This window comes from Podarcis cretensis, assembly GCF_951804945.1.
Source record: "Podarcis cretensis genome assembly, chromosome: 1".
NCBI classification, from domain to species: Eukaryota; Metazoa; Chordata; class Lepidosauria; order Squamata; family Lacertidae; genus Podarcis; species Podarcis cretensis.
The window spans coordinates 13,211,429-13,230,968 of NC_137170.1; the positions used below are offsets into that span (position 1 = coordinate 13,211,429).

The following is a 19,540-nucleotide window of genomic DNA, read 5'->3' on the forward strand; positions in this document are numbered from 1 at the left end:
GACTTTTATTTTGTATGCTAACCTTACCAAAAGAGACAGCAGCCTTTATCTTTCATTTCAGCCCTCCCATTCACTGGAGCTGCCCTAATTTTATGGTCTCTTGGGAATTTCACTGCAGGATTAGCTGAAACTTGATGCTTCAAAACACGGAGGAGTTCCCCCAACTTTCTGATTCAAGGAAGTTATCAGCTGATAAATGCCAGGTGCCTAGGGAATTTGTGCAGACATGACCTTTTTGAAGATAATTTGACTTTCAGATCCACTGTAGTCCTATGAAAAGGATGGACTCATTCACACATTCATTTGGGGTTTTTTTGAGTCCTCATTATGCATATAAGTGAATGTGTGAAATACTATTTTTTTTACTGTGCTTCCAACTTCATGCAACAAGTACGGTAGTCTACAGGGGGTCTGCATGGAAGGTACTCAACCTGCATTTCTCCAGGTGTAGCATTTACCATAAGGTGCAGTGTGGTTTTCCTCCAAACGGTCAGAATTTTGTCAGGATTCAATTGAATACCAGACATTCAGTGCAATTAATGTGCTCTGTGGCCCTGGCACAATACAGCCACTTTGGAGGGGGGGGGGGCGGAATCCTAACTTTTTGTAGTTAGGAAAGTGATGGAGAAAATGTGGGATGAACAGGTTAATGGGGAGGTATCTAACCACTTTGCAAGCCAATCAGGATGACTGTTCCATATAACCTCTTTGCAAGCCAAACAGAACACACCAGCTACACCTGTTGAATTTCCAGTTTTAGAAACACTCTTAAAAGGGGTCTGCTTTTGCATCTGTCCAGCTGCCTTACAGGCATACGATCAAATGCACCTACAGTAGCTTTATTATGCGGCAAATGCATAAAATACGCAGGCAAAGGAAACCCACCGCGATGAGCTCATCCTTGCGTCATGCTTATTCTCGGGCGCACATGCAGGCGAGCTGGCCCTAGTCCCAGCCACGTGGCCCGTTACAGATTTGAGGGCTGGCTGGGGCGCGTCTTCGTTCCCAGCCGAGGCGCCTGCACAGTTTAGCCTCGCCGGGGCCAAAAAAAGCACGGCTCTCCTGGGTCCTGACGAACATCCACGAGGGAGACGAAGGAGGGGAAATGCGAGCAGGGCTGGGCGGGCCAATGGCGCTTGCTTGGTAGTCTCGCTCCTGTTTCCTCGGCGGGAGGACACAATGGAAGTGGCCCAACTTGGCACGTTGCAAAGTTGTTGCGTCTCGCAGATCTGCGCGCACCCGGTGGAGAGACCCTTGCAAAGCTCTCGCTATCCGGCTGCATAACGTGCGGGCGCGTGTGTATGTGACACTTTAACACTCTGCAGCGGGATCCGAAGAATGCTTATTCGAGAGTAAGCCCCGATGAAGTGAATGGCGATGACTCTTGAGCAAGTGAACATTAGGATTGCAGCGGGCGCAGCAAGACGCAACGCGTGTTTCGTTGAGAAGCAAATCGTGCCGCATTGAAGCGGCAAGCACACCTAACCTCACTATTCTGGGGTGGGGAGAGTCTCGTGGGGGTTTACTCCCGAGTAAATGTCCCTAGGATCGTGCTGTACGCATAAGGATTGCAGTCTAGCCGCGATTTCACACACGTTTCCTAGGAAACAATAGTCAAACCCCTGAAAAAATAATCACCCAACAGGAGTGCCAACTTGGCTCCACAACTGGGTGTCCCGTGGCCATGGGTGCCATGTAGCGAAATCTGTGGGTGCCCACAAATTTGTGGGTGCCTTCATGGGGAATTTTGTGAGTGTTCGGGTACCAAGGAAGTTGGCACCTATGCCACCAAGTGAACGGGCGATTCAAATTCAGACGAGTTGTTGGAAGTATTTACAAATAATTATTTTTGTGGGAAATTATTGAACCATAAAGCTAACCTCTTATTAACTTTCTCTCTATTAACCAGCATTAAAGCCCGTAAATTGGTTTATCTTTTCTTGCTAGATTTCGCAGTTTGTCTACTCGGAAGTAAAGCCCATTTTCAGTGGGACTTACTCCCAAGAAAGCGCGTTCCAGGTCGCAGCTTAACGCAACTTTTCACCAACGCAAGCCGGATCGGGCATTACGCAAGGCTTTTATATATGTATTCCGGAATACTTCCAAGCAGACACGCATCGGATCGGGTCCCCGCCTCACATAAGCTCCCATCGTTGCAGCGCGACCCGATGTATGTTTACTCGGAAGTAAGTCCCGTTGTGTCGGATGGGGGCGGGGCTTGCTTAGCTAAGTGTGCACAGAATTGGGACCTCGTAGTGCAGTCGTAGCAAGCAGCTCCCACCGTGATCAACGAGGCGTGTTTCCAGGTAAGTATACACAGGGTTGTAGTCATAAAAAACCTTAATTTTGCAGCATGCCTGATTTCGGTAAAGTTTACTTGTCCAAGCAAGCAAAGTCCGTCCCCGGACTCGTTGGCAAAGACCATCCTCGTTTGTTTAGTGACCACTTGAAAAGGAGAAAAACCAACTGAAACCAGAAAAGTGCATTTCTGGGCAAGGCGACCCCTCGAGCATCTTTTCCCAGAGGCAAGCCCCACATTGACTTCCCGGAGATTGCCCTGCAGGATCACAGCCCTGGAGCCATTAGGCACCTCCCTTGCATGAGAAGCCGACTCGCGAGTAAGCGCACCTAGCGCCTTGCCAAAACAAAACACAGCCTCCCGCGCGCAACGGCTCCGCAACTGGTTCCCCAAGAAGCGAAAAACCGATGGAAAGCAACGCGCCCAAGGAGAATCCCAAGGCTCAAATTCATATCGCCGGCCTGTGTTACTTCGCCGCACGTTTTCTTGCGGTTGCTTGCTAACGCGGGAGCGTGTAAGAGTCGTCTTAGCAGTTGTTTCCCCTCATTCGCGCTTGCAAACAAGCGACGCCCGCTTTCCTTCCAAAGTCTCTGCGAGTCCAGTCCCGCCCCACTTTTTTTAAAGTCCGGACAGTGTTGCAAAAACAAATAATTTGCATACTGCAAAAAAAATCTTTTTTTGCATGCTTAAAGAGGCCTCTTCGGTGTTTTTTCTTTCCAAAACATTGCCGAGGGACTCCTCGCTGTATTTTCTTTCCAACCCTCCCCACCTCCTTTTCTTCAAACTCTTCCCCCCCCCCCTTTTTTATTTTTGCTAAGCTATAGCAGAGAGTTTGCATTAAGAGAGAGCGCCGCTGGATTTCTGGACGCGCCGTAGCCGCAAGGACACAGCAAGCACTTTCCTCCTCCAAGCCTCTGCTGCAGCAGCTGGAGAGTTGGGATCGGGACGCGGGGGGGGGGGTAAAGGGTAAAGGGAAGGAAAAACAAGGGAGGGGAGAAGAGAGCGAGCGAGAGAGGAGGATTTACAAATGCAAAGCAGCAGCTGAGGACGCAACAGCAGCTGCGGTTGCCGCTGCCCAGAACAGAAGCCCTGGCAGTCTGGCGACTAAGGCGGGGGGAGGGAGGGAGTGGAGTGGCTGGGTGGGGGTTGGTTTTTTTTTTAATGTATTTTTTTCCGGGTTGCGAGCAGCAGACAGCGGCGTCCACGGGGCGCGGAGGCGTCAGTCGTTGCAGCCGCCGCCGCCAGAGTGCTATTGTGTGTGAACTGGGGGGAAGAGAGAGAGAGAAAAAAAGAGCGCACAGAGCTAAAGGGAAAAAGAGAGAGACATATGCACACACCAGCATGCACACAGACACACACACTCCCCCATATGCAGGGAAAGTATCGCGAGAGCGCTCTGGCTAACAACCTGCTTCGCAACACACACAGGAGCGCTGCACCGCTGCTGGGTTGCCAGCAACAAGAAACAGCGCGCGGAGCAACCCGGACGGTGGGGAGGCGAGGCGCGCGCACACATACAGGCGCGCGCGCGCAGACACACACATCTGGGGGGAGAGGCTCGGAGTTTGGGGAGCGGAGTTGTCGGGGTGGGGAAGAGCAAGAGGGAGAGAGCGGCGCACATGCAGATCTCCAGCGGCACCCCTGAGCAACACCCAGCCAGGCTGGTGAGTAAAACGCTTGCTCTGCTCTGCTCGTGTGTTGTGTTGTGGTTGCTGCACGTTCTCCATTGCTTTTAAAGGCCGGGGGGGGGGGAGCCTGCGGCGGTGCTGGTGGGTGGCTCGAGATTTCTCTCTCGCCCCCCCTTCCTCCGCGCATTCCACCTTTTCAAAGCTAAGCAGCCCCCGCCCAGCTCTTCCTGGCAGCTTGGATTGCACGCGGATCTTTGCGCTTTGGGGCTGCGCTTCGGAGCACAAAGGGGGCCGAGAGCTCAGCGGGTTGGCTTTAAAAAGTTGCAAAGAAGTCTGGCGGCGGCGGCTATGGGGAGAGCAGCCGAAGGAATTCCGAATCTAAGATATATATGTGTGTGTGTGTGGTTTGCCCCCCCCCTTGACCACCCCCCCCCGAAAAAGTTTTCAAACTGCAAGTGCCGAACTTTCAGCTCCTCGGGCTGCTGCGCCCCGCACCTCTCCAAAGGTCAAGCGGTTATGTCCTCCATTTCGAGTAATACGATTTGTTATTTAAGTAACTTTTCCCGGGGTGGTGGAGGAGCAGGGTAGTGGCGGCGGCAGGATTTTGAAGGAGGGAAGGACTCGCTCAGTTTAAGTTTGAGATTTAATAGATGGCTATAATTGGGGGGGGGCGGTTGTTGGAACTTTAAAAGGCAGCAAGCTGTGGTTGGCTGGTAGTTAGATTTGAAGTAACATATGGCATTAAAAGGGGCACAGCTGGAGGTTGCATTTCCATCGCAGTGAAGTCAGAGCAGCTGACTTTCCAGCTTGCGGTGTAATTAGCAAACGGAGCACTCCCTCCCATTCGCTCCTCGCTCCTCTCTTCTCCCCCCCCCCATTCTTTTTTCACACACATACAAGCTTTCTTCCGTTACTGGCTAGCAGAAAACCCCTGATCTTCCCAATCCCTTGGGTGATCACCCACTTGGAAAGGCAAGGAGGGGAAAAAACAAAACAGAAACCCAAACGAGCTTGAGTTCTTCCATAACTCTTTTTGGGGGGACGTGGGGGGAGAGAGAAAGGAGACTGCATTTTCTTTCTCCAAATGAGCCCTTCAACCCCCTGCTCAGCAGCTGTTCAAGGTAAGGTGTCTTAAGAAACTACCTACCAACTTAAAGGAGTCTTACTGCAGTTTGTTTGGGTTGTGTGTAGGTGCCTTTTGCTTTTAATAACTTCCAGTGCAATCTATAGATAGATATGAAATGCTGGTGTGTGTTGTTGTTTTTTTAAAGTGGGAAGATCGGCTTTTTGTTGTTGTTTTTTTAAAAAAGACAGTATGTGTAGTATTTGCGGGGGGGGGGGGTGGAGGGTGCAAAATGCACTTGTTTTTGTAAAACTGTGTGTGTGTGTGTGTGTGCGCGCGCAATACACACTTTTAATATATAAAATAGCTACGGAGGGGTGTCCCAAAGTTAAGATTTCCAGGAATGCACAAAAAAGCAAAGTCTTCTCTCCCTTCCTCTAAAGCTGATTGCTGTTAAGACAAAGGTTGGGGGCGTTACTTCCTTTAGAAGCTTTGGTTTACTTAAGAGTCAAGTTTTTCCTGTTTTTGAAGCAGGTGTTCTGGTGTGGGAGGCATCTCACTCTCTCTTTTTAAGCAATTCAAACAGAAATGATAGACGATGAACAGTTGAACTGTTATCTCCAAGGCTCCAGTTTACCCCCCACCCCTCCAGCCACTCTTGTTTGTTTGTTAACAGCTGCTTCAGGAGGCCTGTGGCTTTTATAGTAGCATTCAAGTTTTTCCTGTTTTTGAACAGGTTATGAAGGAAGAATGGAGTTTCCAGACCATAGCCGGCAGTTGCTGCAGTGTCTGAGTCAGCAGCGTCACCAGGGCTTCCTGTGTGACTGCACTGTTTTAGTTGGAGACGCTCAGTTCCGAGCCCACAGAGCGGTCCTCGCCTCTTGCAGCATGTACTTCCATCTTTTCTACAGGGACCAGCTAGACAAAAGGGACATTGTGCATCTGAACAGTGACATCGTCACCGCCCCGGCCTTCGGCTTGCTCCTCGAATTCATGTACCAAGGCAAGCTGGAGTTCAGCAGCCTCCCGGTCGAGGATGTGCTTGCCGCAGCCAGCTATCTACACATGTACGACATTGTGAAAGTCTGCAAGGGCAAGCTGAAAGATAAGGAATTGTGCGTGGACGAGAAGACAAACGGCAGCAGCGGGCCCCATTCGGAGAAGGACTCCCGGGTCCTGGATGATGGAGTACCCTTGGGGCACAGCGAGTTCAGCCCCGGAGAGAAATACAAAATGATTGCTGCAGAATACGAACGTTCTGCTGGAAAGGATAAGGGCAGCAGTTACCCAGGCTGGTCTCCCGATCTCATCGGCTCTGTGTTAGGCGAGGCAGAATTGGACACCGTGGCAGCTGAAAAAACAAGGGCAAACGTCAGCAGTTCGGCGGGACCTGTGTCCCAAAGACCTCCTCGCCACCCCTTGGCTTTGAGGGAGGCCGAGTGTGCTTTAGACCTGTCTTTCAAGCCGGTGGCAGGGCAAGGTGGCTTCCAGCCTTCCTACATCTTCGGGCAGCTGGCTGCTGACGGGCCACCGCGGCAGGGGAGTGAGCCCTTTGTCAAAGACGAAGAAGAGTCTCTGTCGGACGGGGAAGACGGCGAGGAGAGGGGCCTAGAAAGCCAGGGCTTTGGAAATTCTGGCCAAAGCCTGGCCCTAGGGCTGGGGACCATGTTTGTTGCCAGCAGTGGGGACGCTCCCGTGACCCCGGAGGAAGACGTCGACCAGGAGCGGGAGGCGAGTGAGGACGACATGGCCTCTTCCGACGTCTCGTCCTCGGGGGTCGTGGTGCCAACCGGGCACATTTGCATCTGCCCGCTCTGCAGCAAAGTCTTCCCCAGCCCACACGTCCTGCAGCTCCACCTCAGCTCCCACTTCCGAGACAAGGACGGCTCTCGGACCAGGCTCTCTCCGGACGGGTCGGTGCCCACCTGTACTCTGTGCGGCAAGACCTTCTCCTGCATGTACACGCTGAAGAGGCACGAGAGGACTCACTCCGGGGAGAAGCCGTACACCTGTGGCCAGTGCGGCAAGAGCTTCCAGTACTCCCATAACCTCAGCCGCCACGCAGTGGTGCACACGAGAGAGAAGCCGCACGGCTGCAAGTGGTGCGAGAGACGCTTCACGCAGTCCGGGGATTTGTACAGACACATCCGCAAATTTCATTGTGGCCTTGTAAAGTCGCTGGTGGTTTGAGGGAAGTTGTTGTCGTTTCAAAAGACACCCGTCTGCTCTTCATGCCGGTTCGCTTTGGGTAAATGATACGGGGAAGGAGGGTGGAGAATAATGTAGGTCTACATTTCATTGCCGGGGGGTGGGGGGGGGAGAGAGGCAACATTGGTTCTACCCCTCCCACCCTGGCCCTCCTTAGGCCGGCGGCGGTGGCAACACTTAACGTTCTGTTGTTGTTTTTCTGTGTGTGGCAGGTAAAATGAATCTTAATCTGTAGATAGCTTAATCCAAAATCCTTTGGATAGAAGCTGATTTAATCCAGTTGATTGGCCTAATTGGTCTGTGCCAAGTGGGTTGTTCTGATGCTACAGGTATGTTTTGCCCTGCTGGTTTTGAGGGTGCGCTCTTGCACCCTCTGCAAGTTTAAAAGGAATTGGAGAGAGAATGAGAGAGGTCTGAACTTTGATCCCAAACGGCAGTTTAGGTAGGACAGAGTGTGCTGCCTATATAGGAGCCGCCTTCTCCGCCCCCCCCCCAAAAAAAATTATCATTCATCTCTCTGTTGCAGGTGCATCAAGTAGGCAGTTTTGGAACACATTGGCCTGAGTTTCTCTCCCACTCTGGATGTAACTTTTTTGATTCAACCGTTTTAATATACTCCAGACTAATAGAACTTCAGGCAGTGTGAAAGTGATAGCTGGGACAAAGGCTTGTTCTTCATGGGGACTATCTAGAATCCTTAGACTAACTTGGCTCTGGAATAACAACAACAACAACAACAACAATTTTATTACTTACTTACATGCCACCTATCCAACTGGGTAGCAGAAGCCACTCTGGGCGGCTCTCAACGTACTAAAAACACAGTAGAACAACAGTGGAAATCAATGTAGGGCCATCCTGCAATATCTCTTGACTATTACAGCAAAAGTGTTCTGTATTTGGAAACTGGTCCTACTAACTTAAGCTCTCACTTTGCTGCTCTTTTCCCCCCTTCCATTTTTTTTAGGGGGGAGGTTTGCAATTCTAGTGAATGGTGCTGAAATATTTCAACCTGTGGGGCGTCATCTCTCAGGCCTGGTTCACAAATGACCCCAGCGTGGAGTGGGTGTGCCCTATGGCTAGGTGGTCTGGAGGGAAAGGATTTGGAGCTCTTGTGCCTTTAATAGTTGCATGCCTCTGAAATTCCCCCTTCTACCCAACTATTAAAGGAGACCCTCTCCTCCTTTGCATCTTGTTAACCCTACCTGTCGCTCACCTTGTGCAGAACTGCGTTGCCTCCATGCAGAGAAGCCATTTTTGTGCTACGAAAAAGGAACAGGCAGGTGTTTGGCTGGGGGCTGCCTGCAAAGGCCTCGATTCATGAAGTTTTGATGTGCCGTGGGAGAAGATACTTAGTGAGGTGCAGACATCCTAACCGTGCCACCTTAGTAAAAACCGCATCCCTCTATTAATAAGAGCTCTCCAGTTTTTGCTTCTAACAAAAGCTGCTTTCTTGCAAGTAAATGCCCTCTTGGATCAGGCCTTGAGAAATAGGATGTTGTTCCCCTTCCTGGGTGCCCATTGGTCAGAGGCACCAGTCCACCAAAAGACTCCATCTTCTCCATTCCTTGGTGAATAGCAGGCATGGTTTGTGTAAGGGAGAAAGATGGGGAGCTGAACAGCCAAGGTGCTATTGAGCTTTCCCCATTCTGTGATGGTGGCATCTTCTTGTGAAAGTAGGTAGGGATACCTGAATTTCCACCCATTTCTGCTTGCAGTTGCACCTGCCTTCCCTTGGGGCATAAGTTGGGGGTGCCACCTGTGAACCATGCCTCCCCATGTAGCTGCCTCATACACCTGTAGTTTCTCCTACAGCTGTTAGCACATCCTTGGCCAACTGGGCACCCTCCAGATGTTTAGGCCTGCAGTATCCATCAGCCCCAGACAGGAGTGGTGGTCCGAAACATAGGTGTGTCAATTTAGCCAAGAGTGCATTATTAGCTGGTACCATTTAACTCCTGCCACGAAGGATGAATTAGCAGTTGCTAATGTTTAGCCCATGCATTTCAGACTTATGGTTAAAGGCATAGGAACAGAACCGGTCGTTCTGTTTTTAATTATTATTATTATTATTTTCGTGGTTCACTTGCCCCTTTTCCAGTTTTGAGCAGCAAGCTAAGCCGGTGAATGTACTGCCCTGCACACTTAATTGTTCGCATGCGTGCAAATGCTCCTGTTGAATGCACAGAGGCATGTATATTTGTTCTTGTGTGCCCCCCCCTCTCTCTCTCTCCCTCTCTCTCTCTCTCTCTCTCTCTCTCTCTGCTTTCTCCCTTTCTTTTAGCATGGGGGCTTGGCTCCTTTAAGAGCATCTGCAAGTCAGAAATAGGACACTGATCAGGAAACAGAGCTCTGCTTTTTATTTCTTGGTTTTCTTTTCATCCCTCCACCCCGCGCCCTTGAACTCACCGGGCCTCGCTTGACCCTTGTAGAGAACACATCTGGTCAGAACAGCTGGTGGGGGGAAGCGTGGGGAGAAAGGGTGGGCTCAAATGGGGCCCAGAGGAAGTTTGAATCAGGGGGTCGGAGTAAGGGAAGGTGCCATCACTATCATTTTTTCAAGGGGGGTGGGAATGCTATTTAAGGGTGGGTGGTTTGTTTTTTTTTGCACAGTGCAGGCAGTTTGAAGGACCGTTTCTTGAAAAAGAAACGTTCAGCATTTCAAAACTACTAGGATTCTGCCTTGTTCTGGAGAAGCCTTTTTGTGTGATGTATGTTCTTGTTCCATAGAGTTGGAAATGGCTTACACTCAATTAAGGATTTACACTATGTTGAAAGTTTTAAATCTCCCCAATGTTTTTTCTTACATTGCTTTTTGTTTTGCTCCTGGTGATATTAACTATTTGTCTCCGTAGGGTCAGATTTAGCCAAGTTCCACTTGGCCATTCACATGGTTCACTCCAGACAAGCAAAGCTTTGTCACATTGTTTTGGGAGTGCGGGTTCCTTTTTCCTTTAGTTAAGAGAGATTGAAACGCTGTAGAGTTGGAACAAATCTGGGGTGTTACTTCAACATATTTCTGCCTAATTCCAGAATGTCTTTCTAGTAACGTCATTACATATCAGGCTATGCCTTCTTAAATCCATTCAATGTATATTTTTGCCTACGCGAAACTTTGAAAAAAAGAAAGAAGAAAGATTGCACTTGAATGTAATTCTGTGGCATTGGCATCTAGTGAATGGGACTTTAGAAGGATTGCCAAGTCAAATTTACGGATGTTTTCGGATTCTCTTAAAGTGAAAACCATCTCATTTGGAATTTTCATGGGTTTTCTTTAATATTATGGAAGCACTGAAATAATTTGCCCTAAAGGGCATGTTATGTTATCCTGCAGAATGAGACAACATAGTCCTGCATTTCTGATTACTGAGAAACCACCACCCCTGCCCAGAGGGGACGACGCCACGGGAGGGGATGAGGTGCTCACCCAAAGCCTTCTTTGATTTTTGCCACAAAAGTTCTCACTACTGAAGAGACAACCCTCTGAGATTTAAAAAGAGACTTGTCTCTTCAACTACCAGAACAGATGCATAGCTCTGAGCGTGTGGTTTTCTTTCTCCTGTACACATGTCTTCCCTGTTAGTTCCTATCCAATGTATTTAGGAAGTTATGCTATGAAGGAGCAATATTAATATCATTATAGAAACACTATTTGAGGTAGCGTGGTGGTGGAATTGTGAGGGAAGCAACTCCCTTTTCTTCAGATAAAAACTGACAGGTTGCAGTTCCTTTCCTATTCCTCTCTTAAATTACGAGCGCACATATAATGTGAATTTTTACTTCTATTTATAAAACGTCTAAATGGAATTCATTTGTTACTGTACAAATATTCTTGCTAACGTATGTGAGGCATGTCAGAGCAGTACATGCCTGAGATATGTGACTATGGTACTGTGGTCTTACTTCATGTTCCCCCTTCCCCCCCCCCCAAAAAAAAAACTTGGATTGGAAATAGCACTGAACAAAACTTTCAAAAATTAAGTTATTTCTTTTCTGTTTTAAACTTTTAAGTTATATAAATATATTTTTCTTCCTCCTGATGATACTTGATACGGTATTTATTAGATTTTTTTTAATGGAATGCTTACTTTGAGCTTCTTTTTTTCAGAATAACAGGCTTGAAATCTCTGTGTAAATTTAATTTTATTTCTTTACATGTTTAAGAAGCGAGAACGTGTGAATCGGTGCGTAGAATGTAGGGCTGTTCATTTCCTCATCCCAGTGAGAATTCCAGCGTGCACATGGAATCTTTGTTAACTGTAGTAGCCAGCCTGCTGCTCTGCAAAAATTTTGGACTAGTTGCAGTCCTAAACACCTGTCGGCCGAGGTGAGATGCTTCTTCCAAGTGGATCTCCACCTCCTGTTGTAATGAACAGAGCAGCAGTGAATGTGCCTAGGTCTCTGGATTGGGGTACATGTTTGCTTCTTCCTCCTCCTGGTATTTTTGTAGAAGGATTTTAATTTTAATTTTTTTAGAAGTGCCATATGACACCATTGGAGTCTGCTGGTGTATGAGAGGGTTGAAATGAGTTTGCATCTGAGTGTTGTCTAGGAATCTTGAACTTTTTAGCAAGGGGCATGCATTGGGCTGCAGCAGGGAGGGGATAAAGGTGACAGGTGTGCCCACCTTAAATGAATTGTTGAAGCATTGTCTTTTTTTATTGTTCTCTCTCCCAACTTTTCTGGGTTGGTGTTTTATTTGTTTTGTTTTTTTAAAAAAAGAAGTTTGCACTTTTGAGATTACTTCTGTTTGTTCTTTGGGTTGGTTTTTTTTAAGGTTGCAATAGTTCTGAGCATGTTTGTTTGTTTGTTTGAAAAAAAGGTTCCTTACTCTACAGGAAAGTACTAAAACCTTGCACATTGAGGTGTCTTCATTATTATGCAGCAGCTGTTCTGCCTTGCAAAGAGCATAATTGGAAAGTCCTTTTCAAATCCCATTCTCGGTTTTGATTTCATCCTGAGTCAGGATTTTACCACGATAAACTGCTTTACTTAAACAAAACACTGGATTTGTCTTATGCTCCAAACCGATACTGTGAAGAAAAAAAAATGTTTTGAAAGAAGGAAAAGAGAGAAAGATAAATCAGTTATTTTTAATTGCTTTTAATTTTGATGCAGTTCAGAGTCAAATATGTATATTTAAAGACACTAATTTTTTGTGGGAGAGTTTTTTATAGTATACAGTATGTAGAAAAGCTATTGGAATGAGCTATATTTTATATAAAAAAAGTTCTTTCACTGTTTTATAGTGAACTATTTCCCCCATCCTACTCCCAGTGTTAGGTCTATGCTGTGTTTAGCTTAGGTTCGACAATCGCATATATATACAAAAAAAGGCGTTGACAGTTTTCCCTTCATGTTTAGTTTCCGTGTGGAGTTTTTCTCTCAAGTTTTTTTTTGCAATTGTGTGTTGATATGTGCTGTTTTAAGAAAAGGAAAAGAAACTGTGACAATCGTGATTAGAACTGCTGTCTTTATTAAATAAAACATGTTAGAGTTACAAAAGAAATCCTTTTCTTCTTGTTCTAAAAATTCATGGCGGAGAAGAAATTATGTTGGAAGGCACTTGGGATTTAACCATTATTTCCCCCCCCCTTACTTTCCCCACTGAGGATCTATTTCAACTTTGGGTCCCCGGATACTGTCGGACTACAACTCCCATCATCCCTGACCACTGATCCTCCTATCAAGGGATGATGGGAGTTGTAGTCCAACAAATATCTGGGGACCCTAAGGTTGAAAGAGGCTAATCTGTGTGTTTAACCTCCCCTCAAACAATATGTAAAGATGGAGCATTTCACATATTATGCAGAGGCAAGGCTAGGTTTGTTCCTGAGGTTGTGGGTTCGAGTCCCATGTTGGGCAAAAGATTCCTGCACTGCAGGGGGTTGAACTAGATGACCCTCATGGTACCTTCCAACTCTGATTCTAAGAAGTAAGAGCCACCTGCAGCTCCCTGAATGGTTGCCTTTATGATACATGTGATTGCAAAATTGCCCCCTCTCTCATTCTTGATGCATGTGTACAGCTAAAGAGATGGGTGAAGCGATGCCCTTTATCTTGTTCCTTTCTGCAAACAAAACAAACCTTGAACCTTTTGAGCCTGCCTTATTCCTCCATTAAAAAAAATTCACATTGGTGGTGCCGTTGGTATGAAATCCATCCTGGGTCACATCTGGGGTTGTAATAACCATTTGAAGGCGAATGGGCTTTTGTGTCTCATGGCAGACTTTCCTTTTGTTTACCTGTCTGGTTCAATAGAATGATGCCCTAAATTCCTCCCCTTTGTCAAACGAAATTCCAGCCACAAGTTACATAGCTTCAGTTTCGTTACCTTCAGCGAGTGATTTAATACTGTGGTTACTTTCCTCAGGGCCAGAAGTTTTCACAATAATAAAATTAATATGCAAAGTACAGTGGTACCTCTGGTTACGTACTTAATTCGTTCCGGAGGTCTGTTCTTAACCTGAAACTGTTCTTAACCTGAGGTACCACTTTAGCTAAAGGGGCCTCCCGCTGCTGCTGCGCCGCCGGAGCACAATTTCTGTTCTCATCCTGAAGCAAAGTTCTTTACCTGAGGTACTGTTTCTGGGTTAGTGGAGTCTGTAACCTGAAGCGTATGTAACCTGAAGCGTATGTAACCTGAGGTATCACTGTAAAATAGAAACAGTTCATAAAATCAATTACAGTTTTAAAGCAAGTAAAAGAAAAAAAGGTAAAGGATCCCTGGACGGTTAAGTCCAGCCAAAGGCAACGGGGGTTGCGGTGCTCCATCTTGCTTTCAGGCCAATGGAGCCGGAGTTCGTCCACAGACAGCTTTCCAGGTCATGCGGCCAGCATGACTAAACCACTACTGACGCAACAGGACACCGTGACGGAAACCAGAGCACATGCTTTCGAACTGCGAGGTTGGCAGGAGCTGGGACAGAGCAACCAGGAGCTCACCCCATCGCGGAGATTCGAACCGCCGGCCTTCCGATCGGCAAGCCCAAGAGGCTCAGTGGTTTAGATCCCAGCGCCACCCGCGTCCCTGCATGTAACACCCCATGCACACACAAACAGGAGTGTCCCGATGCCAAACCCACAGCTGGTTATGCTGCAAAGATGTGTAACTGCTGGAGTTATGCCCTGCTATAATAAGTTCCATATTGTTTGTACTGCTGCACATTGAGTGGCCTTTGGATACAGTTTGTTAGACGCTACCATTAACAAAACACAAGGGCGAGGCTCCTAATTTGGCAGTGACCTATAAAGCCCTACCCAGCATGGAAGCGGGCTACCTTTCTCCGGTTGAACCTGTTCATGCACTTGAGATAATCTTCTAAGGCCCCTCTGGCAACACTTTCTGCAGTAGGGAGTTACAGGTAGGTCGCCGTGTTGGTCTGCTGTAGTTGAAACAAAATAAAAAAAATCCTTCCAGTAGCACCTTAGAGACCTACTAAGTATCTGAAGAAGTGTGCATGCACATGAAAGCTCATACCAATAACAAACTTTGTTGGTCTCTAAGGTGCTACTGGGAGGAATTTTTAAATTTTGCAGTAGGGAGAACTGTCTTGTCACTGGTGAAATGCTCTCCACAAGGAGCCTTTCCTACGGCCCTCTGTGATGTCAGTTCCACATTTTAAAAGATTCCTCTGGAAATGCTTTGGAGTCGTTTGCTTTTATTTCCTGCTTTGACACCTTATTGTTGGGGTCCTATTCAGAGTGTGCGTTGGCCACAAACTTCATCTTTGACCCGGGTTTGCCACCTCAGAAAACAACTTGATTCGCTTGGGGGAGGGGGCTGCACAGTCCAGGGAAAAAGCAAAGCTTTCTGCTTCCCTGTTGACTATCGTGGAAATCAAGTGGCTATAACATTGTTTTAAATAACGGTCTCTATAATGTTTCTTCTTGGCAGGAATGGATGAAATTTGCAGGCATGGTATCACTTTGAAGAGGAAGAATACTGCCAAAACTCAAAAGGGCAGCTACGGTGTTTCTCCTGCAAGGACCCCCTTTTCCATTTGGGGGTGATTAAAAAAGTATTCATTTTATCTGCGATGTTTTGTGTGCAACTTGTATGAAAATAACATACGGTGACCCTTGATAAGAAAGTTGCCAAATTTCAGAAGATGCAAGGTGTATGTTTGCTGCCCATTTTGAAAGTTTATTGCAGGGGGTGAGTCTGAAAAGGATTGGCTTCTCTCCCTGTAATTTTGTGGGCAATAATTTCAGTAAAATTAAAAGTATATGTACGTTGTAGAGTTTCTTCTAGTGAAGTAACTTGCAGAATTTCAGGAGAATAGTTGCAAGGGCTATGGAGTTACAGTGAATGGGGTGGGAGCTGCTTCAGGCTTACGTCCTGCAGAATTGGTGCCAAAAGTCACAGAAATCTGAGTGCAAAGCTGACTTGACAAAGAGTAGATGTTCGGGCACGTGGTACGGAAACAGAAGGAAGTGGATGCCCTGCATTTTCTAAGCAAGCATCACTAACTGAACTAGCACAAAATCAGACAAGAACAAGGGGATAAATTACTTCCCTCCTCCAAAGCACCGCGATTGGAGAGCCCTGATACTCTTGTTTCTTCTGCAAAAGAAAAGAAAAGAAAAGAGAGCGCTATTGGTTACAAAACGAAATATGCACACCAAAGCCAGCTACCCTCCCCTCTCCTCCAACCTTGGTATTTTCCTCACAACCTTGGGGGAAAATGTTTCAATATTTTGGAGCCAAACTCTGCAATAATTGATTTGTTTTGGTCCTCACCGCACCCCCCGCCATTCCAAACCGCTCACAATGTTTTGAGTGGCCCCAGGCTCAGTTTGGGGCGATTCAGAGGGAGGCCAGTTTGGCTAGGACAAGGCCCAAACTTCTCTGAATCGGTCAGGGATTCATTTGTATCTAATGCACACCCCTAATCTTCACTGCTTCTGTTCTTGTAAGCAGCCCCTGGGGAAGCCACTCTGAGGGGCAGGGATAAATGTTTAAAATAAATGATGCCTTCGTTCACCCAGTTCCTCCTTCTTCTTCTCCCACAGGTCTTTCCTGCACATTGTCTTTCCCCTCAGCATTTTTGGCTTCCCCTCAGCTGTCACCACAATTTCCCTCCCTCTCCCCCCGTTGATCTTTCCCGCCATTTTGAGCATCTTCCTTTCTGAGCCACGTTGTCACTGACTTAGGCCCAGGGATGGGCAGATCAAGATCTACTGACAATCTGGAGTCGATCAGCAAGGGTTTCCAATTCGCATTTTTCTTTTTTTTTATCAAGGAAAATAGCAAAATGAGTCCCCCCTACCCCTGAGAGTTGTTAAGATACCCAACTGTTTCCCACAGAGAGCCGCAATTCCCACAGTTTGCTGGGAAGGAAATTAATTGTTCAACCACTCTGAAAACTAGCTCTGTGAGGGGAATCTCCTAGCATCTCTCAGCACCCTTAAACTACAGTTCCCGGGATTCTTTGGAGGAAGCACTATTCAAACTGCTTTAAGCATATAGCAAGGGTGAGGCCTAAGTCTTTCTCTAGCTGGTGGATTGTGGGGCTTTATTAAATAAACCCAAAACTAAAGCAGACCCCATGATCCTGACGTCTCCTCATCCCTGTCAGAGGCACGAGGAATAATTAAATATGGTTTGACTGGGGTCCGTTTATAGGGAGATGGGAAAAGGTAGCTAGTAACTTCCTCCACCTGTTCATCCCTCATTCCCTTGGCTTAATGATGAAAACATGAAGTTAAGAACCCTGCCTTTTCCTTGCAGAGGTGAAGGCAGATGGGGCACATAGACCTCTAAAGAAAATGCATGAAAGGGAACTGGGCAATGTGCAAACGGCTTCTTGCCACCGCCGTGAGGCAAGCACCACTTATGTGGTCTGTCGGTTGAGTCTGAGAAACCAGCAGGAAGCTGTGATTCAGTAGTGAGAAAAGCAGCACTCTGCACATGTTCAGAGCACCCCTGCCCCCTGCTTTCACTGCGTCTTCCAGAACTTACCCCTGCCCATACAAATGGGCTCAGAGCTAAACCCCAGAGAAGCTTTGCCTGGATCTGTCGAAGCCCCGGAGGCCTAAAAACTCCTTTTATTATCTCGGAATATCGGGGTGGTTCGGCACTGCCCCCCAAATCCTGAACACTCCACCGCTCACCGCCCTGCAGCCAGACAAAGGTCTCCTCAAGCGACTGACTGGCTTCTTTCATCCCACATTAAAAATATTTGCTAACCCGGTTTTAATTGAGGCGGGCAAAACAATTTGCTTATTGTAATCTTTTCCCCTCCCTGTTTGGCTCTTCCACCCCTCCTGTAGCACAGCTGCACACTTCTGCACACACAGCTGGCGCTTGTGTCCTTTCAGAGTGATTTGCCCTAGAAAATTAAGACTTGCCAACCTGGTTTGAACAAAACAACAACAAAGAAACCCATTAATATTCTCCGGGCCTTTTGTGTGCTTGCATGTGACAGCTTCTGCAATATCTCCATAAGAGGAGGCTGGCACAGTCCAGAGGAGGAGGAGGAGGAAAATCTGAGGCCGGGCCAGATTCCAGCCAAAAACAATTTCTGCTCGCCAGAGCTGTGACAACACTTGCAAAGGGTAAGGGGGTCACTTGCGACAAAGTTAACATTCAGCCACCTGCTTGAATTCACAGTGGGCCTCTTCTCCTCTTGCCCGGCGCTGTGTGGCTACTTTTTTCTTCTTCCACTGCTCGATTGTTCTCATTTCTCCGGAGTCTCCGGTTTGTGAAGCAAAGTTTGAGCAGCGTTCCTCCCCTTATTTCTTCCTCCTTTCCATTCCAGACTTTCCACTTTTCTTTGCACTTGGGTTGTTAGCACGGTAATGAAAGTTAAACAAACGTCGTGCAAGACATGTGTATCGGAATGCCTTGGGAGACATCAGAAATGGCTCGTCGTGGATGCCAAGTCGCTTTCTCTTTTTTTTCTTCATTTTTAAAATTTATTTTCCAAAAAAAATTAAACAAACATAAATCTCAACTGCATTTAAACCAATCTTAGTAACATTGTTAAGTGGCTTCCTCGAATCCCCCTAGCTGAATTTCAGTGTATATCATTATAACAGTTTTCCAAAACTATTTTTCTCATAAAATTAACTTAATCACTTAACATCTTTCTTTCTTTCTTTCTATTTTAAGTTTAAACATATTAATCTCTAACATTACATATTTAAATCCTAAGCCTATCTGGAATTTGCAAGTTTTTCCAATTAAATTATCTTAACATATTTAACTAAATAGTCCTTGAATTTCATCCATTCCTCCTGGTACTCATCCTTCTGGTCGCGGACTCTTCCAGTCAGGTTGGCTAGCTCCGAAAAATCCATCATCTTCATCTGCCATTCCTCCACTGTAGGGACTTCTTGTGTTTTCCAATTCTTCGCTAACAAAATTCTTGCTGCAGTTGTGGCATACAAAAACAGTTTCTAGGGCAATTCCAAACCTGTTATTCCAAGAAGAAAGGCCTCTGGTTTCTCAATAAATGTGTATTTCAACATTTTTTTCATTTCATTATAAATCTTCTTCCAGAAGTCTTTCACTTTGGGGCAGGTCCACCACATATGATGAAAGGTACCCTCCTTTTCTTTACATTTCCAGCATAGATTATCACTGTAATGATAAATCTTTGCTAATTTTACAGGGGTTAAGTACCATCTATACATCATTTTCATAATATTTTCCTTTAACACCATACATGCAGTGAACTTGACCCCTTTCCTCCACAATCTTTCCCAGTCTTCAAACATTATCTTGTGTTCCGCATCTCTTGCCCAATCTATCATCACTGATTTAATTTGCTCATCTTTTGTATGCCATTCCAACAATAAATTATATATTTTAGACATAAATTATACATTTTAGATCCAAGGTGGATTTTGGGCAGTGTGACCTGTTCTGCCACACTTGGCACTGAGCTGGGGGGAGGCGCTACAGGGGAGCCCAACTATGATATAGCGAGTTGAGCAAAATGAAAGGCAAGAGGCTGGGGGTGGGCGATGAATTTTGGCCTCTGAAATTTGAAAGACCGAAGTCTGCTCCTGCACCCGCCCCCCTTTCAGGGAAGAAAGGAAGTTTCAGAGCTTAAGCCCTGTCCAGTGAACCCACCAATCTAGCCTAATATGTTTGTGGGAAATAAAGGAGAGCTGCCTCAGGTGTCTTCCTATCCCTTGACCACCTTCCCTTTAAAACTTCCACAGAAAGCAGAACCTGAAGCCCTCTCCATTTTGTTGAACTACCACCCTCCCATCGTCCCCAAGAGTCCTGCCATTGGCCAGGTGGGAGCTGGGAGTCCCAACAACAGCAAAAAAGAACCCCAGGTTCTTTGTCCCTCTGGTGGGAGTGAGTTCCCCGTCCCTGGTGTAGGC

At 46.7% G+C, this 19,540-nt stretch overlaps 1 protein-coding gene across 3 annotated transcripts; it reads left to right on the forward strand.

Annotated features, from left to right (window-relative positions):
• Positions 1-901: 901 nt before the first annotated feature.
• Positions 902-12,008, forward strand: ZBTB42 (zinc finger and BTB domain containing 42). 3 transcript variants are annotated; one of them, XM_079949986.1, is made up of 2 exons: positions 902-2,306; positions 5,727-12,008. In XM_079949986.1, exon 2 carries the CDS (start codon positions 5,741-5,743, stop codon positions 7,178-7,180), a length of 1,440 nt encoding a protein of 479 aa, XP_079806112.1. In that variant the 5' UTR covers positions 902-2,306; positions 5,727-5,740; the 3' UTR covers positions 7,181-12,008. The 3 variants fall into 3 exon arrangements, with proteins under 3 accessions (XP_079806112.1, XP_079806111.1, XP_079806110.1); XM_079949985.1 differs by lacking the exon at positions 902-2,306 and adding an exon at positions 3,433-3,963; XM_079949984.1 differs by lacking the exon at positions 902-2,306 and adding an exon at positions 3,991-5,048.
• The last annotated feature ends 7,532 nt before the right edge of the window (positions 12,009-19,540 follow it).